This window comes from Drosophila innubila (assembly GCF_004354385.1).
Source record: "Drosophila innubila isolate TH190305 chromosome 3L unlocalized genomic scaffold, UK_Dinn_1.0 0_D_3L, whole genome shotgun sequence".
In the NCBI taxonomy this organism is placed as follows: Eukaryota; Metazoa; Arthropoda; class Insecta; order Diptera; family Drosophilidae; genus Drosophila; species Drosophila innubila.
In genome coordinates, this window is record NW_022995376.1 from 26,703,033 (window position 1) to 26,719,062 (window position 16,030).

At 34.1% G+C, this 16,030-nt stretch overlaps 2 protein-coding genes across 4 annotated transcripts in view; both read right to left on the bottom strand.

Annotated features, from left to right (window-relative positions):
- LOC117789255 (Ig-like and fibronectin type-III domain-containing protein 2) overlaps positions 1–6,338 on the bottom strand; it is a 69,753-nt gene extending 63,415 nt beyond the window's left edge. Inside the window, exon 1 of the mRNA XM_034628367.1 lies at positions 5,867–6,338. The gene's annotated coding sequence lies outside the window, so the exon portion shown is untranslated. The remainder of the gene's footprint in view (positions 1–5,866) is intronic.
- Positions 6,339–13,258: 6,920 nt separating this feature from the next.
- On the bottom strand, positions 13,259–14,818 carry LOC117789111 (obg-like ATPase 1). 3 transcript variants are annotated; one of them, XM_034628154.1, is made up of 2 exons: positions 14,700–14,818; positions 13,259–14,637 (listed from the first exon to the last, which is right to left on the bottom strand). In XM_034628154.1, the coding sequence occupies exon 2, from the start codon at positions 14,587–14,589 to the stop codon at positions 13,396–13,398; it is 1,194 nt and encodes a 397-aa protein (XP_034484045.1). In that variant the 5' UTR covers positions 14,590–14,637; positions 14,700–14,818; the 3' UTR covers positions 13,259–13,395. The 3 variants fall into 3 exon arrangements, with proteins under 3 accessions (XP_034484045.1, XP_034484047.1, XP_034484046.1); XM_034628156.1 differs by having other exon boundaries at positions 13,259–14,614; positions 14,700–14,815; XM_034628155.1 differs by having other exon boundaries at positions 13,259–14,614; positions 14,690–14,812.
- Between the last annotated feature and the right edge of the window lie 1,212 nt (positions 14,819–16,030).

Sequence of the window (16,030 nt, forward strand, 5' to 3'; positions counted from 1 at the left end):
TCGCGTATGTTTCCCTATAGCTAAGCCATGTCCATCTTTTTCATCTGGTCGCGTGTAACTGCTAACGAACAGTTGTCAATGTCCAGCCTAGAAATATGCATTTTCCTTGTACGCCGCTTCCTTTACTTCAACTCACTATCTATGTATGTATGTGCATACAGTACAGTACAATACATTTCTATGTATACGAATAGGTCCTATGCGGGCTCAAAATATTAACCAACAACTGTTTTTGTGTTTATAAATATCTTTAAAAGTATCTGAACTAATTGTAACTGAATGTGATTACCCATATCTATCTGTAACTATGTATGCCTATATTCATATTTGTATTTATATCTGTATCTATATTAGGGTGTCCCTTATTTTTAGACCACGTACTTAAAACATGTACAGGGGTCTATTGGGTTTGTTTTAACGAATATGTGCGTAACAGGCAGAAGGAGGCGTGGCAGACCCTATAAAGTATATATATTCTTGATCAGCATCAATAGCCGAGTCGATATGACAATGTCCGTCTGTCAGGACGTCCTGACGTCTGTATGATCACCTAGATCTCAGAGACTATAAGAGCTAGAGACACCAAACTTGGTATGTAGGTTCCTGTATTTTGCAAGCAGATCAAGTTTGTTTCCAAATTTGGCCACGCCACCCTTACCGCCCAAAAATCAGCTAAGAAATTTTGATATCCATATTATAAGAACAATAATAGCTGGAGATTTCAGATTTTGGTTAGACGAAGCGGAAAGTGTTCTAGATGTTTGCTGAAAATTTCATTCCGATCGGACAGTAAATAGGGAAGATATTCAAACAATAAATTTTACTGTTGGATTTGATAAGGGATCGTTGGCAAGTAATTAAATCTTGAATATCTTGATAACACGAAAATTTAATTAACATATTATATAACAAATTGGCGTATGATTAGTCATGGGTGTGATAAGAGGCGGAAAGTCAGACAATGTTCGTAGGTTTGAGTCCTGCCGTGTGCGAAAGACATTCAATTTTTATTCTTTTTCAATTAAAATTCAGTGTTTATTTTTAAATGTGATTTTAAGATGATTAATGGCTTAAATACAATTTTTCATTGTCATTGTTATTTAACATTTCTTGAAGTTTTGTTGCGGGTTCGATTCCCGCCGGGGACAACATTTTTTCAGCTGACTTTTAGCTATTTTCAAATTTTTTTAAAATTATTATTTAATTTCAAAATTTTTCTTAATTTATTATTTATGAATGTTATATTGACATATTATATTGAATACATGTTTAATCATTTTTTTAAAATTATTTTATATTGACATTTATATAAATGTTATGTTAAAATTCTATTTAAATTTAATGTTTTATAAATTTGTCTGTTATCTTTTTTTGATTCAAATATTATATTTAATTAAATTTTGAGCTTCAATTATGTTACTATATGAATTATGTGTTGGTTAGTTTATTTATTACAACACTTTGCATGTTGAACAAGTACTTTTAATTTAATCTCTGTTAAGGATTTACTTTTATGTAGGCTTATATATAAGAATTTAAGTTTATCTTAAATATTATTTAATTCTTAGAAGTGGCTGCTTTTGGATAGTAAGTACGGGGTCTCCGACAGTCGAGTATGCTCGACTGTAGCACCGGCCGACTAGTTTAACATAGTTTTTTTGCAATGCATACCCTCTAGTTCTTTTAGACTTTTGTAAAAACAAAAACAAAAATATGCGCAGAAAGTTCTCTGAAAGTTTTATAATTCGATTGGTAACATTTTTATCGAGATTGGCCGACTCTGGAATGAAATCGGCACGGGTTAATGTAGTCTGAAATTTCCAAAATAATTGTTTTTTAATGTTGTAATATAAGTATAAAAAAATAGAAGGGTATGCGTATTCGCATATTTAAAAAAAAAAAATTTCACCGAATAAGGGACGCCTTAATCTATATGTGAACTGTACCTGTACATATATCTGTATCTATATCTAAATAATCGTATATATTAATATCTGCAGCTGCAAACATCTTGTATCTGTATCTTTACTCAAATATCATATCTAGACACAAACATCAACAGGAATCTATACTTAAACCTTAATATTTATATATACATATACATAAATAAATTTCAATAGAATGACTTTCCATATTGTATGAGTAATACAGTCCAAGAGCTGACATTATTTCATTTTTAATTGCACGATGCGCATTTCATACTCTATAGAAGTCTGACTTGAATATAATTGAGATCTATTTATTGTTTAACTGTAAAATAATCGTCTTCAAATCCCGTCTTACAGTTAATTAAGCATCTTATCTACGGGCATATCTTGAAGTTTATAGATTTTTTAATTGCTATCTACAGTTATATCTTGAAGTTTATAGATTTTAAATTGATTTAAAAGTTAGCAATTATTGTTTTGCCCTTCATTGGATACAAAGTTGCTTTAAAGTTATATTTATTTTATTTAAATAATTAAAAATGCTTTGCGAATTATCCATCGATTAGGATCTTGTCAAGAAATGTTATTTCACAGTGCCAAGTAATAAATGTGTGTCACTTCGAGCACATTTTATTGTCTGCCCGTTGCTATTGTCGTTAACTTGTTGAAAGCAACTCAACTAGCGACTAAGTAAATGTCCCTATTGTGCTTTTGTCAGCATTTGTTGCACTCTGGACAGATTTGGTTACGGAGACTTGGTCATCTTTCCCCAAATAGAATCATTCCATCATCAAATAAAGCCCACTTTAATGGAGAATACAATACCAATGAATTAAGGTTGAAACAAACATTGCTCTGTACTCAATAATGGCCATGGTATGGCTTTCAAAAAGTGACAAGAGCATTTCGCGTGTAAATTTCGTATTTCCACGAGTAGAATCTATCAACTTACACATTTGTACAAGGATATTTCATAGCTTAGTAAATGAATGAAATGAGTACACCAAATCGAAAACTAACTTCTTATTTACGCAACAAATAAACAAAAGCTCTAAATCGAGTAAAATTTTCAGTTTACCATATCGCACCCTTTACACGAGAGTGTATAACAACATAAAATTTTTAAAATATTCAGGAAATAACATAAAAAAAATTGGAGCTTTTCTCTTGGAGGCAGTTCAATGTAGACAACCATAACAGTTCATAATTCAGCAATCTACAGCAGATGATGCAACATCTTATATTGATGGGAGGTATATATGTGATGAATACATAGTTTAAGCAAGAAAATTCAAAAATTACGATTTTGTGTTGTTACATTCCTGTGTATAGGGTAAGATATGAACTATTTCACACAAAAACGAGCGGAAAAAGGCTATAATCGAGACCCCAACTGTTACACACTTTGGATATATATTACCACCAGGTATATGGTTCTCGTCAAAAAAGTTATTGAGTTGATTAATTAACGGCGTTAGAAACAGTCAAGCCGCAGATAAAGAAAGAAATCAGATCATAGGCGAAATGTTCTTCGCTTGGTCCACTGGGTAAGGTGATATTCTGAGAAGGCATCCAAAAGCCGTTGCATAAGTTGGACTGCTTGCGGCGGTTGTGTCTTTCACTGAAAGCAGTGCTTGGGTTTTTTTTTAAATTCATTTATTTAATATTAAGGTAAATAATATATACAATGTAGAAAGATCTTGAGAAGTCTATAGTCGGAACTGCGGGACTGTCGTGAGGTAATGCTTCACAGTTCCGACTAATGGCTGGCTCGCCTGACTGTCCTCTATGACTGGCGCCTTCTACACCTCTCCAAGGCCCTAAGCCTAATCATGACTGTGTTTGCGTAGCTGCCAACTGCTGACCAGATTGTCTGACTGCGAAGCATGTGGGAGACCACGGGGCCTCCGATGACGCTGCTTGGGTGTATGCGTGTGTGTGTGTGTGTGTAAGACAGTATCTCAATCGTTTAGCGACTTGTTTCTGAATGAAACCATAAGAAAAGGAAACGAGAAAACTGAGCTGCTTTTCGCTAGAAATAGTCTGCAGCATGATAAAAAAAATGGAGGCAGCTTATACTCGCAGAATCGTCAACTTCAAATCAGCCTCAAATTTCTCATATCCTTTACGTTTCCTGCATTTTATTGCATTTCCGTGTTGTTTGGGGCAATCAAAGCACATCTTCAGGATTCAATGCTGCAAAGGCCGGCCTAAACATGTTGGCCACTGCAATCAGTGCAACACTAATTCGGCTTAAAATCTACAAAGATGTATAAACGTACATGAGTACATATGTGGATGCACATACACACAGAGAGAGCTTATTTACTTTGACATTCATCTATGTACCTGGTTTTGAATAGAGGACATTGCGCTATGCGCCAAATCTCTTGAAACAACATGATGGAAACTCACAAACTGTCACCAGGTATATGATTCATGTAATTGTCTCGAGAAACCCAATTTTGCTTTATTTACATCCATATACTCGTACAAGTACATAAATCAAGGCTGCAAGCCTCCAAAATTTTGTTAAAGGTTCGGTTCGGTTCGAAGATTTAAATATGAATCCGAAGTCTCTAATAATTGCGTAATATTAGAAAACCATAAAATTTACGTAATAATTTTTTTTTGGAACCGAACCTTTTATTTTAAAAAGCGGTTCGGCTTAGGTTCGGGTTCACAAAGTAAATAATTTCAAGGGTTCGGTTCATGATCCGGTTTAGGCTGCCTTAAAACTCGAACCGAACCGGTTATACGAGGTTCTGTTCAGAACCGGTTTGCAGCCTTGACATAAACAATACAGAGAGTTGCATGCCTTTATTTTTTAACCTTTTACTTTAACTCCCATCCTTTTAAATATTGACTATTACCAATAAGAAAGTTGGCATACATTAAAACTGAAACAAATATCAGATTCGGTAATTTCGATTAACGGTTCAGGTGCAGGTTTCGGATTTATTCCCTAATAAAATATATCACATCTAAATCTATAATAATCTATACCAACTTTATAGGATTGGAGAATAATTTATTGAACTGTATTTATTAGAAGCTGAATACAAATTTATATTTAAAACCAAAAAATATTGAAATGCGTTTTATAAAAGCAAATCATACAGCCACGGCTTACAAAATTATTAAACTAATTTGCGTAGCTTCATATATGTACATATACTTTTGTATATGAATACCTATATATTTATTAGTATATAATATATACTTCTGTACATATTAGTAAGATGATAGAATAGTACGAGTACATGCCCACATGTCAGTATGCTAAGACTTCTCACACATTTTTCTTAAACTGAGCCCACCGGCAATGAGTTCCATTGTAAACCGTTTGAAGGCCTAATGAAAATCAAATTTAGAGACCAGCAAACGGCACCAACAACGACAACAATTCAACTCAATGCAGCTATGTTTACTGCTTACTGTACAGTGTGCACTGCTTGTCGCCTATGATTGTTGGCGCTGTTGACTTTACTTGCGCTGTTTACGCTGCTGCTTTTGCATTTTTTTGTTGTTCAATTAAACGGCCATATGTATTTATAGGGGGGAGTCAAAGCAGAGTATTCCAGCTTATGTATGTGTGTGTGTATATATTATTGAAACTTTTTCAACTTTCATTTCATTTCCCGCGCCGGCAAACTGAAAAGTTAACCAAATACGGGTACTATAAAACAAAAACCAAAAAAATCCTATAAACTGGTGCAAATGCCAAATACCAAATCAAAGCGAAATGAGAATTGGTAAATTTTAATTATTGCACAAGGAAAAGTTTTGAAATCGACTTGAATGGGGCTTTAATGTCGAAAAATCTAAACGTCCAACGTCAGTTAGTTTTTTCTTGTTTAATTGCTTAATTTTATTTGCATAAAAAAAAATTAAATAAATAATAATAACAAATACAAACACTAAAAAAACTTACATACCTCGATTCTATTGTTCAGGCGTACCAAAATGTTTCGCAAGCACTATGTACACACACACATAAGTATGTATGTATGTATGCTGCAGAGGTTTTCTTTTATTCTTTTTTATTATTATTATTGTTGTTTTTTGTTTAACACTTCACTGGTTTTTTTTTTGCGTGTCTGAGAACACTACAAGAAAACTTTTAAAGTGGTTATTAAACGGGATTGACAGTTGATTTGTAAATCGTTGTATATTTTATTCTTACTTATTGATATTTTTTGTGCACTTTTTCAAAGTCAATTTTGTTGTTTCGCGAAACACTTAAAAACACACTTGTTTATATTTGCTTGCACCGAAGACGAGAAATTTGTTCGCGAAATACTTAAATAACGATACCATAGACGGCTGCAGCTTTCTTGCCAAAAGCTCGCCAGAACTTTTCTGCCCAGCTTCTTCGAACTCCGTTAGACGACTGAATCGGCAAGCGCCAAACCACAATTTTATAAGTGCCCTGCAGCCGAAGCTCTGCTTCGTGATCCACGATCGGCGCATGCGCTGGATTTCTCACAAAAAATATAAACACAAAGCAGCTGGTTCTACGGAGCGCGGACTCAGCTGTTTTTGGCAAAAGCCGGCAACAACACTCGTAAGAGCGAGACAAGTGTCTTGAAATGGTTACATACATACATATGTGAATGGGCGGACTAGTTGACTGAGCAATGCAAATAGCAAAGAACAACATCAAAGATACAACTCAGGTCTTTGTGTACCTGCTGTTGTTGTAGACTAAGCAATATGAGCATGTGTATGTATGTAAGTAGATACGACTACAACTACATGTGAAAAGTTCAAGCAAGATAAAAGCTTTCAAGCTTACAATAATCCACAACAGGTGGTGGCTAATGTATGTATATGTCATATTTATATGTAAACGCATTGTTAATAGGTGGAAATTCAGTATGTACAATGTACAATGTACATACTTGTTACACCAGGCAACAGTTAAAAAGCTATTGGGACCAAACCCACTTTATTTGATAGATATAGGGCCTCAAATGATAAAATAAAACAAAAAACAATTTTTTTTACATGGTGTAGTTTTTTTCATTTTAATGTTAATATTTTATATAAATATTTTTCTTTTAATTAGATTACAGATTATAGATTTAACACATGTAAGCAGTTTAAAAAGCAGTGTGACTGCTGCACGGATCAGACTGCTTGACTTTTCACTGCATCAAAACAAATATCAGTTTCAGTAGTCACTAAAATGTTTTCTTGACTAATTTAAAACAATTCCACACTCGATGTTGAACATCCACTGGAATATAGAGTGAAATTTGTTTGTGTTTTGAAACATTTTTTATATATGTACACGGTTTTGCGCAGTATGGGAACCAACTCAAATAAAATTAAACTCGATAAACTAGATTTAATTAGATGCTAAATATTCGTAAGTCCTGAATCTAAATATGTATGTATATGTATGTATGTATATGCTAATATGACTGATTTTTTTTGAATTGCGATGTTCGTTTTGAGTTTATTGAACTGTAATAATTTTTTAACGTTATATTAATGTCAAAAAACAATTCCCAAAAATAAAAATATTTTTTTCACTAGTCACTTGTACTTTGTATACAAAACAAATTTAGTATTTTGAGCGCCAATTAATAATAGTTGTGTATCAACCCTGCGTTTTTGTCAGTTGATTATAATTATTAAAAATATTAGTAATTAATAGTTAATTATATAATTTATTAAAATATTTTTTGTCGCTTTTAATTTGAATACAAAACAATGGGCTCCGTCCCCTGCTCGCTTCGCTCGCGGTGAGGATAGTAGGATACTCTGAGTCCAGGTACTCTTTTATAAAAGTTGATTTTCGACCAATTCTTGCCGAACAGACTCGATGCTTAACTCCGCGCTAAGGGTGGCTACATCGAACAAAAACTCATTTTTCCTATAGCTTGAAATGTTTTTAAATACTCAGAAGGTTTGAAATCAAAACTAACAAAATTTACCAAGTTACAGCATACCCCTGTAAAACCAAGTTATATACATATTGTATCAGTTTGGTAATCAAAAAACAAAACAGTTTTTCATACTAAGACTTGATTTTCGGCCGATCGGTCCCATGACAGCTATATGATATAGAGGTTCGATTTGAAACAACTTTGGTCAGGCTATATAAAACCAAGTTATATACGTATTGTATCAAATTGGTTATGATATCTCTAAAAAAAAAAAGATTTTCATACTAAAACTTGATCTTCGACTGATTGTTCCTATGGACGCTATATGATATAGTGGTCGAAAAAAGAAACAAAGATTGATCTGCCTGCAATATAGAGGAATCTACATACCAAGTTTGGTGTCTCTAGCTTTTAAACTGTTCTCATAATTTGGATATGAAATTTTCGATGTCGATTTTTAGGCGGTAAAGGGGGCGTGGCCAAATTCTATAGTCTCTGAGACCTAGGTGTTCATACAGACGGACGGACAGACAGATAGACGGACATTGTCATATCGAATGGCTATTGATGTTGATCAAGAATATATATACTTTATAGGGTTACTGCCTGTTACGCACATATTCGTTAAAACAAACCTAATAGACCCCTGTACTTTTTTTAAGTACGTGGTTTATCTAGTGGGAAAGGCTCTAGTCGAGATCCCGACTATAGGATACCCGTTAGTTATTTCATTATATATAAAAGTTCTTTAAAGAATTTACTACATAATAAAAACTACTGCATACTTTTAGGTGATTGTATTGAAATAATAACTTTATTAATAACTTTGATTAGCTATTATTCCCGTTCTACTTGTCCGCTCTTGCTGCGTTTAAGTGATATTATATATAATATTAATATCTAACGTTAATTACCATAAAAACTGTATTATTTTAAAAACTGTGGGTGTGGTGGTTTTTCGGAATTTTCGGTGGCGGAAGGGGGCGTGTCAAAAATTTACAACAAACTTCACCTGCTCCAACGCATTTGGAGTCTGTAGGTGAAAGGTTGGTATCTCTCTCTCTTATAGTCTCTGAGATCTAGGCGCTCACACAGACGGACATACGGACATGTCTATATCGACTCGGCTGTTGATGCTGATGAAGAATATATATACTTTATAGGGTCGGAGATGCCTCCTTCTCCCTGTTACTTACATTCCAACGAACAAAATATACACGTTTACTTATTGTTTAAATAACGGGTATAAAAATAAAAGGGGGCAGTAAATGATACTGACGGACAGTACTCGAAAAAATAAATTTTGAAAGTTGAGCAATTTAGAGAACAAATCGTAACCAAATAGACATTCTGAATCAAAATCGGATAAGTTCAGGCAAAGTTATACAAGTTTGAAGTCTGGTAAATCTTCGGACTGACAACCTTACTATTAAAAATTGTCAGATTTCGCATGATTTTTTCCAAAAAAAATTGAACTTGTCAGTCTTGTTATATTTGGACACCAGGAGTTAATTTTAAATAATGATCAAAATGAGATTCCGAATGAAAATTGGATTAGTTTTATACCATATAAAAAAATATTCTAAGTTCTAAGTATATTGGGGTCCAATAGTTTTCTTATAATGGGCAATAACGGCTGTAAGAAAATTTAAAATTAATTTTTTCAAGAAACTGCAGTTTTAATTTATTTATTGTCAGGCTATTTATAAGCAGCCGACACTTAACAATACATTTAAATTAAAATAAAAATTTATAAAATAAATTAAATTATTACTGTGTAATGTAAATGAAAATATATATAAATATTCGGGGGGTATCTAAAATGAAAAGAAAGCGATTGGTCCAAAATTTGTTGCATGGATTGGGAAAAACCCAATCAGGACAAGATAAAATTTGAGATTAGTTAGCTAGCTAGATTAGTTAGAAATAAAAATATATAGAGGCTTTAATAGCAAGCGAAGAACACTCAAAACTATGCGTATGGTACATATTGCTATAATCAGAATAAGAAAAGGTTCATTCAAAGCCCAGTCAGTGGTGCAATGCTGAAGATACAGAGGATTAAAGTTACGAGTTAATCTAAAAGGTATCTGAAAGTAATTTCTTCCATCAAACTAACTGAGTCTACTTGACCCTGCAGTAATTTATGGACGAACATTACTCCAAGCATAATTCTACGATTAGTAAGAGAGGAAAGATTGATTAAGCGAAGTCTTCTAGAGTATGAAGGTATCTGAATTTCTAAGTACCAGCTCAAGCCGCGAAGAGCAAATATTAAGAGATGATTTTCAACCGATTGTTTTCTGGCACTATGTGATTCGTATTAAGGGGACCAAATGCATGACCCATACTCAAGAATCGGACGAACAAGAGATGTATATAAAAGCCTAGTTATATAAGGATCATCAAACTCCTTGGACCATCGCTTAATAAACCCCAAAACCCATTGCTTTATTGACTGCAACAGCATATGCTTATCAAACTTCAGTTTATGATCTAGAATAATACCCAAATCATTTACTGAGCTTTCGCAATCATTTAAGCATTCCAAGATTATGCCATTAAGTGAATACTGACAAGGCGAAAGGATCTTTAGAAAGTCATTACTTTACATATTGAGCTAATTAAATTTAGCAAATTGGCTTGACACCAAAGAAGCAGTGCATTTATGTCCGCTTGCAAAAACCTATTAGAGAAAGGTTCACTATTGGTTAAACATAGCTTACCGTCATCCGCATACATGAATGCACTTAAGTGAGATAGAACAGATGGAAGATCGCTTATAAATAACGTAAAAAAAAGTGGGACAAGATGTACTTTGAAAATGAAGTTCGGAAACTAACTCTTTGCGCTATGAAATAAAAAATTGGATATCCAAAGCAGAAGATTATTCGGAAAACCGAGAAGATAATGCTTATAAATTAGAAGTGAGTGATTTACAGAATCGATGAAAGCTTTACTAAATTCCGTATAAATAACGTCAGTTTGTTGTTAGTTGTTGTCGATCTACATCTCATAAGCCCATGCTGAGTAATAGAGATAAAAGAAATACATAAATGTTGAAGATAAGAAATTATTATTTTCTCAAGCAACTTCGGAATTGCAGAAAGTTTAGCAATACCCCTATAATTCTAAACGTTGCACTTAATACCCGTTTTGTGAAGACGGATAATATAAGAGTCTTTCTAAAGATTTGGAAAAGATGAGGAATAAATTGACAAAGTAAATAACTTATGAGCGGTCTACACAAAGATTCCGCACTGTACTTCAATTCGGAACCAGGCACACCATCGGGACCTGGTGTATATACTGGCTTAATTAATTTAAGCTCAGAAAGAAGCAATCATAGTTTTTTCACGATTCGATGGCCAAGAAGCTTACACTCTAGTTCGTAGTTATTATATTATAAGAAATATATGTATAATAATTATTAGAAAATAATCTAATATCTCCTCTCTATCTTATCGGGAAATCGTGTTCAATTAACGTCCCACTACTAAGTACCGATATTTCTTATTAGTGGCTTAGTCATTTTTGTTAACTCGGCAAAGGTAGACTGCAATTGTCGAGCAGTATTTCAGTTTATTAAATTCATTTGCATCGTACAAACATGGAACATCACCTGGAAATCATTGTGGACATTAGAGAAAAAGGTTTGATAGAAAATGTAAGAATTTTTCGAATTAATTGTGTTAATTAATATTGTTTTTTTCCTTTCTGTGTTTACATAATTGGATTAATTTAGCTTCCAACAAAATGCATCTTGCTATAAGCCATAATAAAACCACTGCAGTTTGAGTGATGTTTTGTGAATTTTATTTATATTCGATTGCGATGATGTAGTTGAGCCCAGGTGAACAAAGAAGTTTTTTTTACGTATGGCAGCTATATGATATAGTGGGCCGATTTGAATAAAATTTGTTTGCAAGTATTCACATATCAGTACCAAGTTTAATTAATAGTCTCGGGTTTTAGCGAACTACGCCCCCCACAGTGGGCATGGAAAAATGGCAAAATTTAATATTGTTTTCCAAGTGAAGGTATGTTTTTAAATCACCTAATGAAGCCTTATTATAAAAATTCCAAACAAACCCCTCAATTCACATTGGGCAGGTTTGCAAATATGCCCAGCCGATTCTCCACCATAGATTTTAATTCCTAATATTTTATCGGAAGCTTAATAAATCCAATTATGTAAACACAGGAAGGTGAAAAAACATTATTAATGTTCTTATCTTAAAAATTTATATAAGTTTGTGAAAGTATAATGCTCTTTAAGACCGGCTGAGTGATTTTTAAATAAATTGACTAAATTGACTCGGCCGTTGTTACTGATCAAGAATATAGAATGATATTCAATACATTTCTAAAAAAAAAAAATATTATTTTGAAAATCGCCAATGAGGAGTAAGGGTATGATTTTTAACTTTTTTTGATGGAAAAAAGTCAAAGATTCGATAAGTACCTGTAACTCAAAAACACGCTCTGGTGGAGAAAAATGAAGATCACATTTGAAATCAGCGACCCCAAATTAGTAAAAAAAAAAACTTTTATACATTTCAAAAGAGTAAACAAAATGTTCAATTTTGTCCCCTTGTGTTGTAAAGTCCAAAAATAAAATAACAACCTTGCTATAGCAGCTTTTCATAATACTTATTTTGCTTGGATCAACTTTTGATCAAAGGTATGTTCAATGGATTCTTATTTTGGTAACGATTTTCTTTGTTAAATTTGCAAATCCCAAATATCAATAGCCATAACCAGTAGAAATAGTTGAAGCTAATCAGTACAAATCCTACCAAAATCCGTGGATCTATAGAACCCATAAAAAAAACTCTACACGAAGAAAAAGGCTAGTGGCGAAAGCAATTTCTAGCACCAAAACTTCTGATATCCAATTTTGTGACGAACAAAATTCAGTTGAATAAAAAATTTTAAATAAAAATATAAATTAATAATCAATTTTAATAAATTTTTTACCAAAAGGCCCCAACAGCCCCATTAGATGCAATCATTTAAATTTTTCCCCTCCCACTTACACCCCCTTATCTCATGACCCAGTTGAGTTAGAAAAAGTTTTAGTATGTCATTTTCTAAGTTAGGACTAAACCTTTTGATCGGTATATAACGCGATCTGATCGGACAGTCATAGAAAATTTTCCATATTAGCTGTATATATTGCTAGTCGCCTTTCGCACCCTTCGTGCTGCTTTCGTCACTAGCGCGAACTGCCGTCCGCAGTGATATTAGCGAGAGCTTAAGGTTTGAGCACCACAACATTCTAGAGGACTTCGGAACTACATATTAGGAAGCCATTGATACTCATGGTCGAGCAACAAAATAAAGAATTAAATTTTTTTTGTCAAGTTAAAATGTCCTATTTTTAGCTCATCCTACAGACATTAAGTCGAATCTACACCTTTGTCAATGTTATTGTTTTTTTTTTATTCTTTTTGAAGTTTATTTCTTTTTTTTTGAAGAGAATATCAAGCGAAGCGAAACAGTTGCGAGTACAAAATTAAATTCATGTACAAGATAATGCACATAATGATGTAGGCGGAAAGACGACATCATTTCTTCTTGGCATCCTTTAGACCGGCACCGGCATTGAACTTGAAGAATATTATATCGCCATCCTCGACAGTGTAGTTACGTCCCTGCTGACGGTATTTGCCAGCCGCCTTTGCGGCAACCTCGCTTCCCTCGGCCTTGAAGTCTTCAAAGTGCATCACCTCGGCCATGATGAAACCCTTCTCAAAATCGGTGTGAATCCGTCCAGCAGCTTGGGGTGCCTTTGTGCCCTTTTGTACCGTCCATGCCTTAACCTCGTCGGGGCCTGCAGTGAAGAAATATTCCAGCTGCAGGGCCTTATAACCAGTAACAATAATCTTTTCCAGCTGGCTCTTGCATTTCGTCTCATCCTCGTAGGCCTTACGCTCCAAATCGTCCTTTTCGGTTAATTGCTGCTCAAATGCGCCTGAGAACGGTATAAGTAGTGAACCTGGATCGTGCTTGTCAATCCACTCCTTAATCTTGGGTAGCCACTTATTCTTCTTGCGTATAAAATCTTTGTCGGACAGATTTACCAAGTAAATGGCCGGTTTTGATGTCAAGAACAAATACTTGTTTAGCGTCTCAATATCATGAGCATTCCAGTCCTCAAAGCGCAAATGACGCTTCTGATCCACCAATATTTCCTTGATTTTCAGCATGGAGTCGTACTCTGGTTTCAACTTCTTGTCTCCTCCACGAGCCACAACTTTTTCGAGCTTGTCGAGGCACTGCAAGAGTTTCTCTTCATCCTTGAGACGCAGCTCCTCTGCAATGATTTCCAGATCACGTACAGGATCGACCTCACCCTCCACATGCGTCACATCCGGATCCTCGAAGGCTCGACACAAATGGAAAATGCTATCACAAGCACTAATGTGCGAAAGGAAGTCGTTTCCCAGTCCCTGTCCCTCTGCGGCGCCTTTAACCAATCCGGCAATGTCTACCACATTGAGATAGGCGGGCACAACGCTGGCAGGCTTGTGGTATTCCACGAGGAACTCAAAACGCTGGTCAGGCACGGGCACGCGACTCTCGTTCGGCTTAATGGTGCAGAAGGGGAAATTCTCAGCCGGCGCTGCGCTCTGTGTCAGAACGTTGAAAAAGGTTGACTTGCCCACATTGGGTACGCCAACGATGCCAATGCGCAGATTGGTGCCAATGCGTCCGATCAACGGCTTCCTTTCCGGTTCATCATGCTTCTTAGGTGGCATATTGAATTTATTAATTTGCTGCCAGCTGTAATGTACTCGTCAGTTAAACTATAAAACGTTTTTAAGCAATAAATAGTTTAATATACAATGGAAGATTTACTTTTATTTACGTTAATCACTTAAGCCAGCCAGGAGAAAGTAAAATATCGAAATTGATATTTTTTGTTAATTGCTCAAAAAATTAGGTTAAGAACAACACCGCACCATTACTATTTTGAAATTGGTAGGGGCACTCCTAAATAGAGTTGTATCGATTCGTTCAGAATAAGTTCAAATGAACGAGTCGATAAATAATCGATTGAACTTATTCACTACTTCATAAGCTATATCGTTCATGTTGTTCAGTTGGTCAAATTAAATTAAATTTTGTTTAATATTATTAATGTCATATTAATATGTTCACCATACCATAAATAATATTGTGATTATACTACCAAAATATCTTTCAATGCGTTAAAAATAGTTCATTGATTAAATTCACCGATTTGATTCAAATCAAAAAAGTTACATTCAGGGGTGCCAAGAAAATCGAAACCAACCGAAAATCTCTCAAATCTATATAGATTTTCTGTGGCACCACTGATTTATTATTATTGTAAAAATCTGAATCTGCAGTTAAGTTTAAACAAAACAATTATTTATTATTTTATACTTTTATTTGTGAATCTGACTTATTTGTTTTAAATATGATAGAGTTTTTCGATCAGTTGTTTACAGTAACTTAATAACAAATTTGGAGTAGGCCCAGAAAGGTAGGAAGATTTGGCTTAGATGGAACGATTTTATCAGCGAATCGAACTTTCAGTGTCACAGCAGAAATTTTAACAAGACATGTAAGACAGATTTTTTACTTGACAGTGTGGAATTCGAACTCAGCTATTTTTCATACTGTTGTTCTAGTTATGTGACAGGTTGGCTACTCTAGGTAGAGAGCCACGGGACCTTACGGTTAATGGTTATATTTAGGTTTTGTACTTTTGGTACCGGTATAACTACCAGTTTGCAGCGGTAAATTGTTAAGAAACAAAAATATAATCACTGGTTATTATCGAGATAAATTGTAATTTTTTTTATATAAAGCAAATATATATACATAAAGAAAAAAAAATTTGGTCCAGCTGCAGTACTAACTTGAAACTGTTCTGATACTGGTTCCGGTATTTTTCGGCTCATCAAAAATAATTTATTTTGGTGACTACCGATATTATTCCCTGGTACTAACACACTTCTTGAAATTTCTTCAATTGTTAGTTTGGCCGTATTGTACAAACAGCGAAAAATTTAATTTTTCAATTTCTAGAAATCTTCCGCGTAAACGTTGTATATGTGTAATTTGGCAGCAGTATTCCAATAAGAAATTTCTAAAGTTCGATTATAATAATCTATCAACTCACAATCGTCCGACCTCCACAGTTTAAGTGTTAGATAAATTTTATGTGAA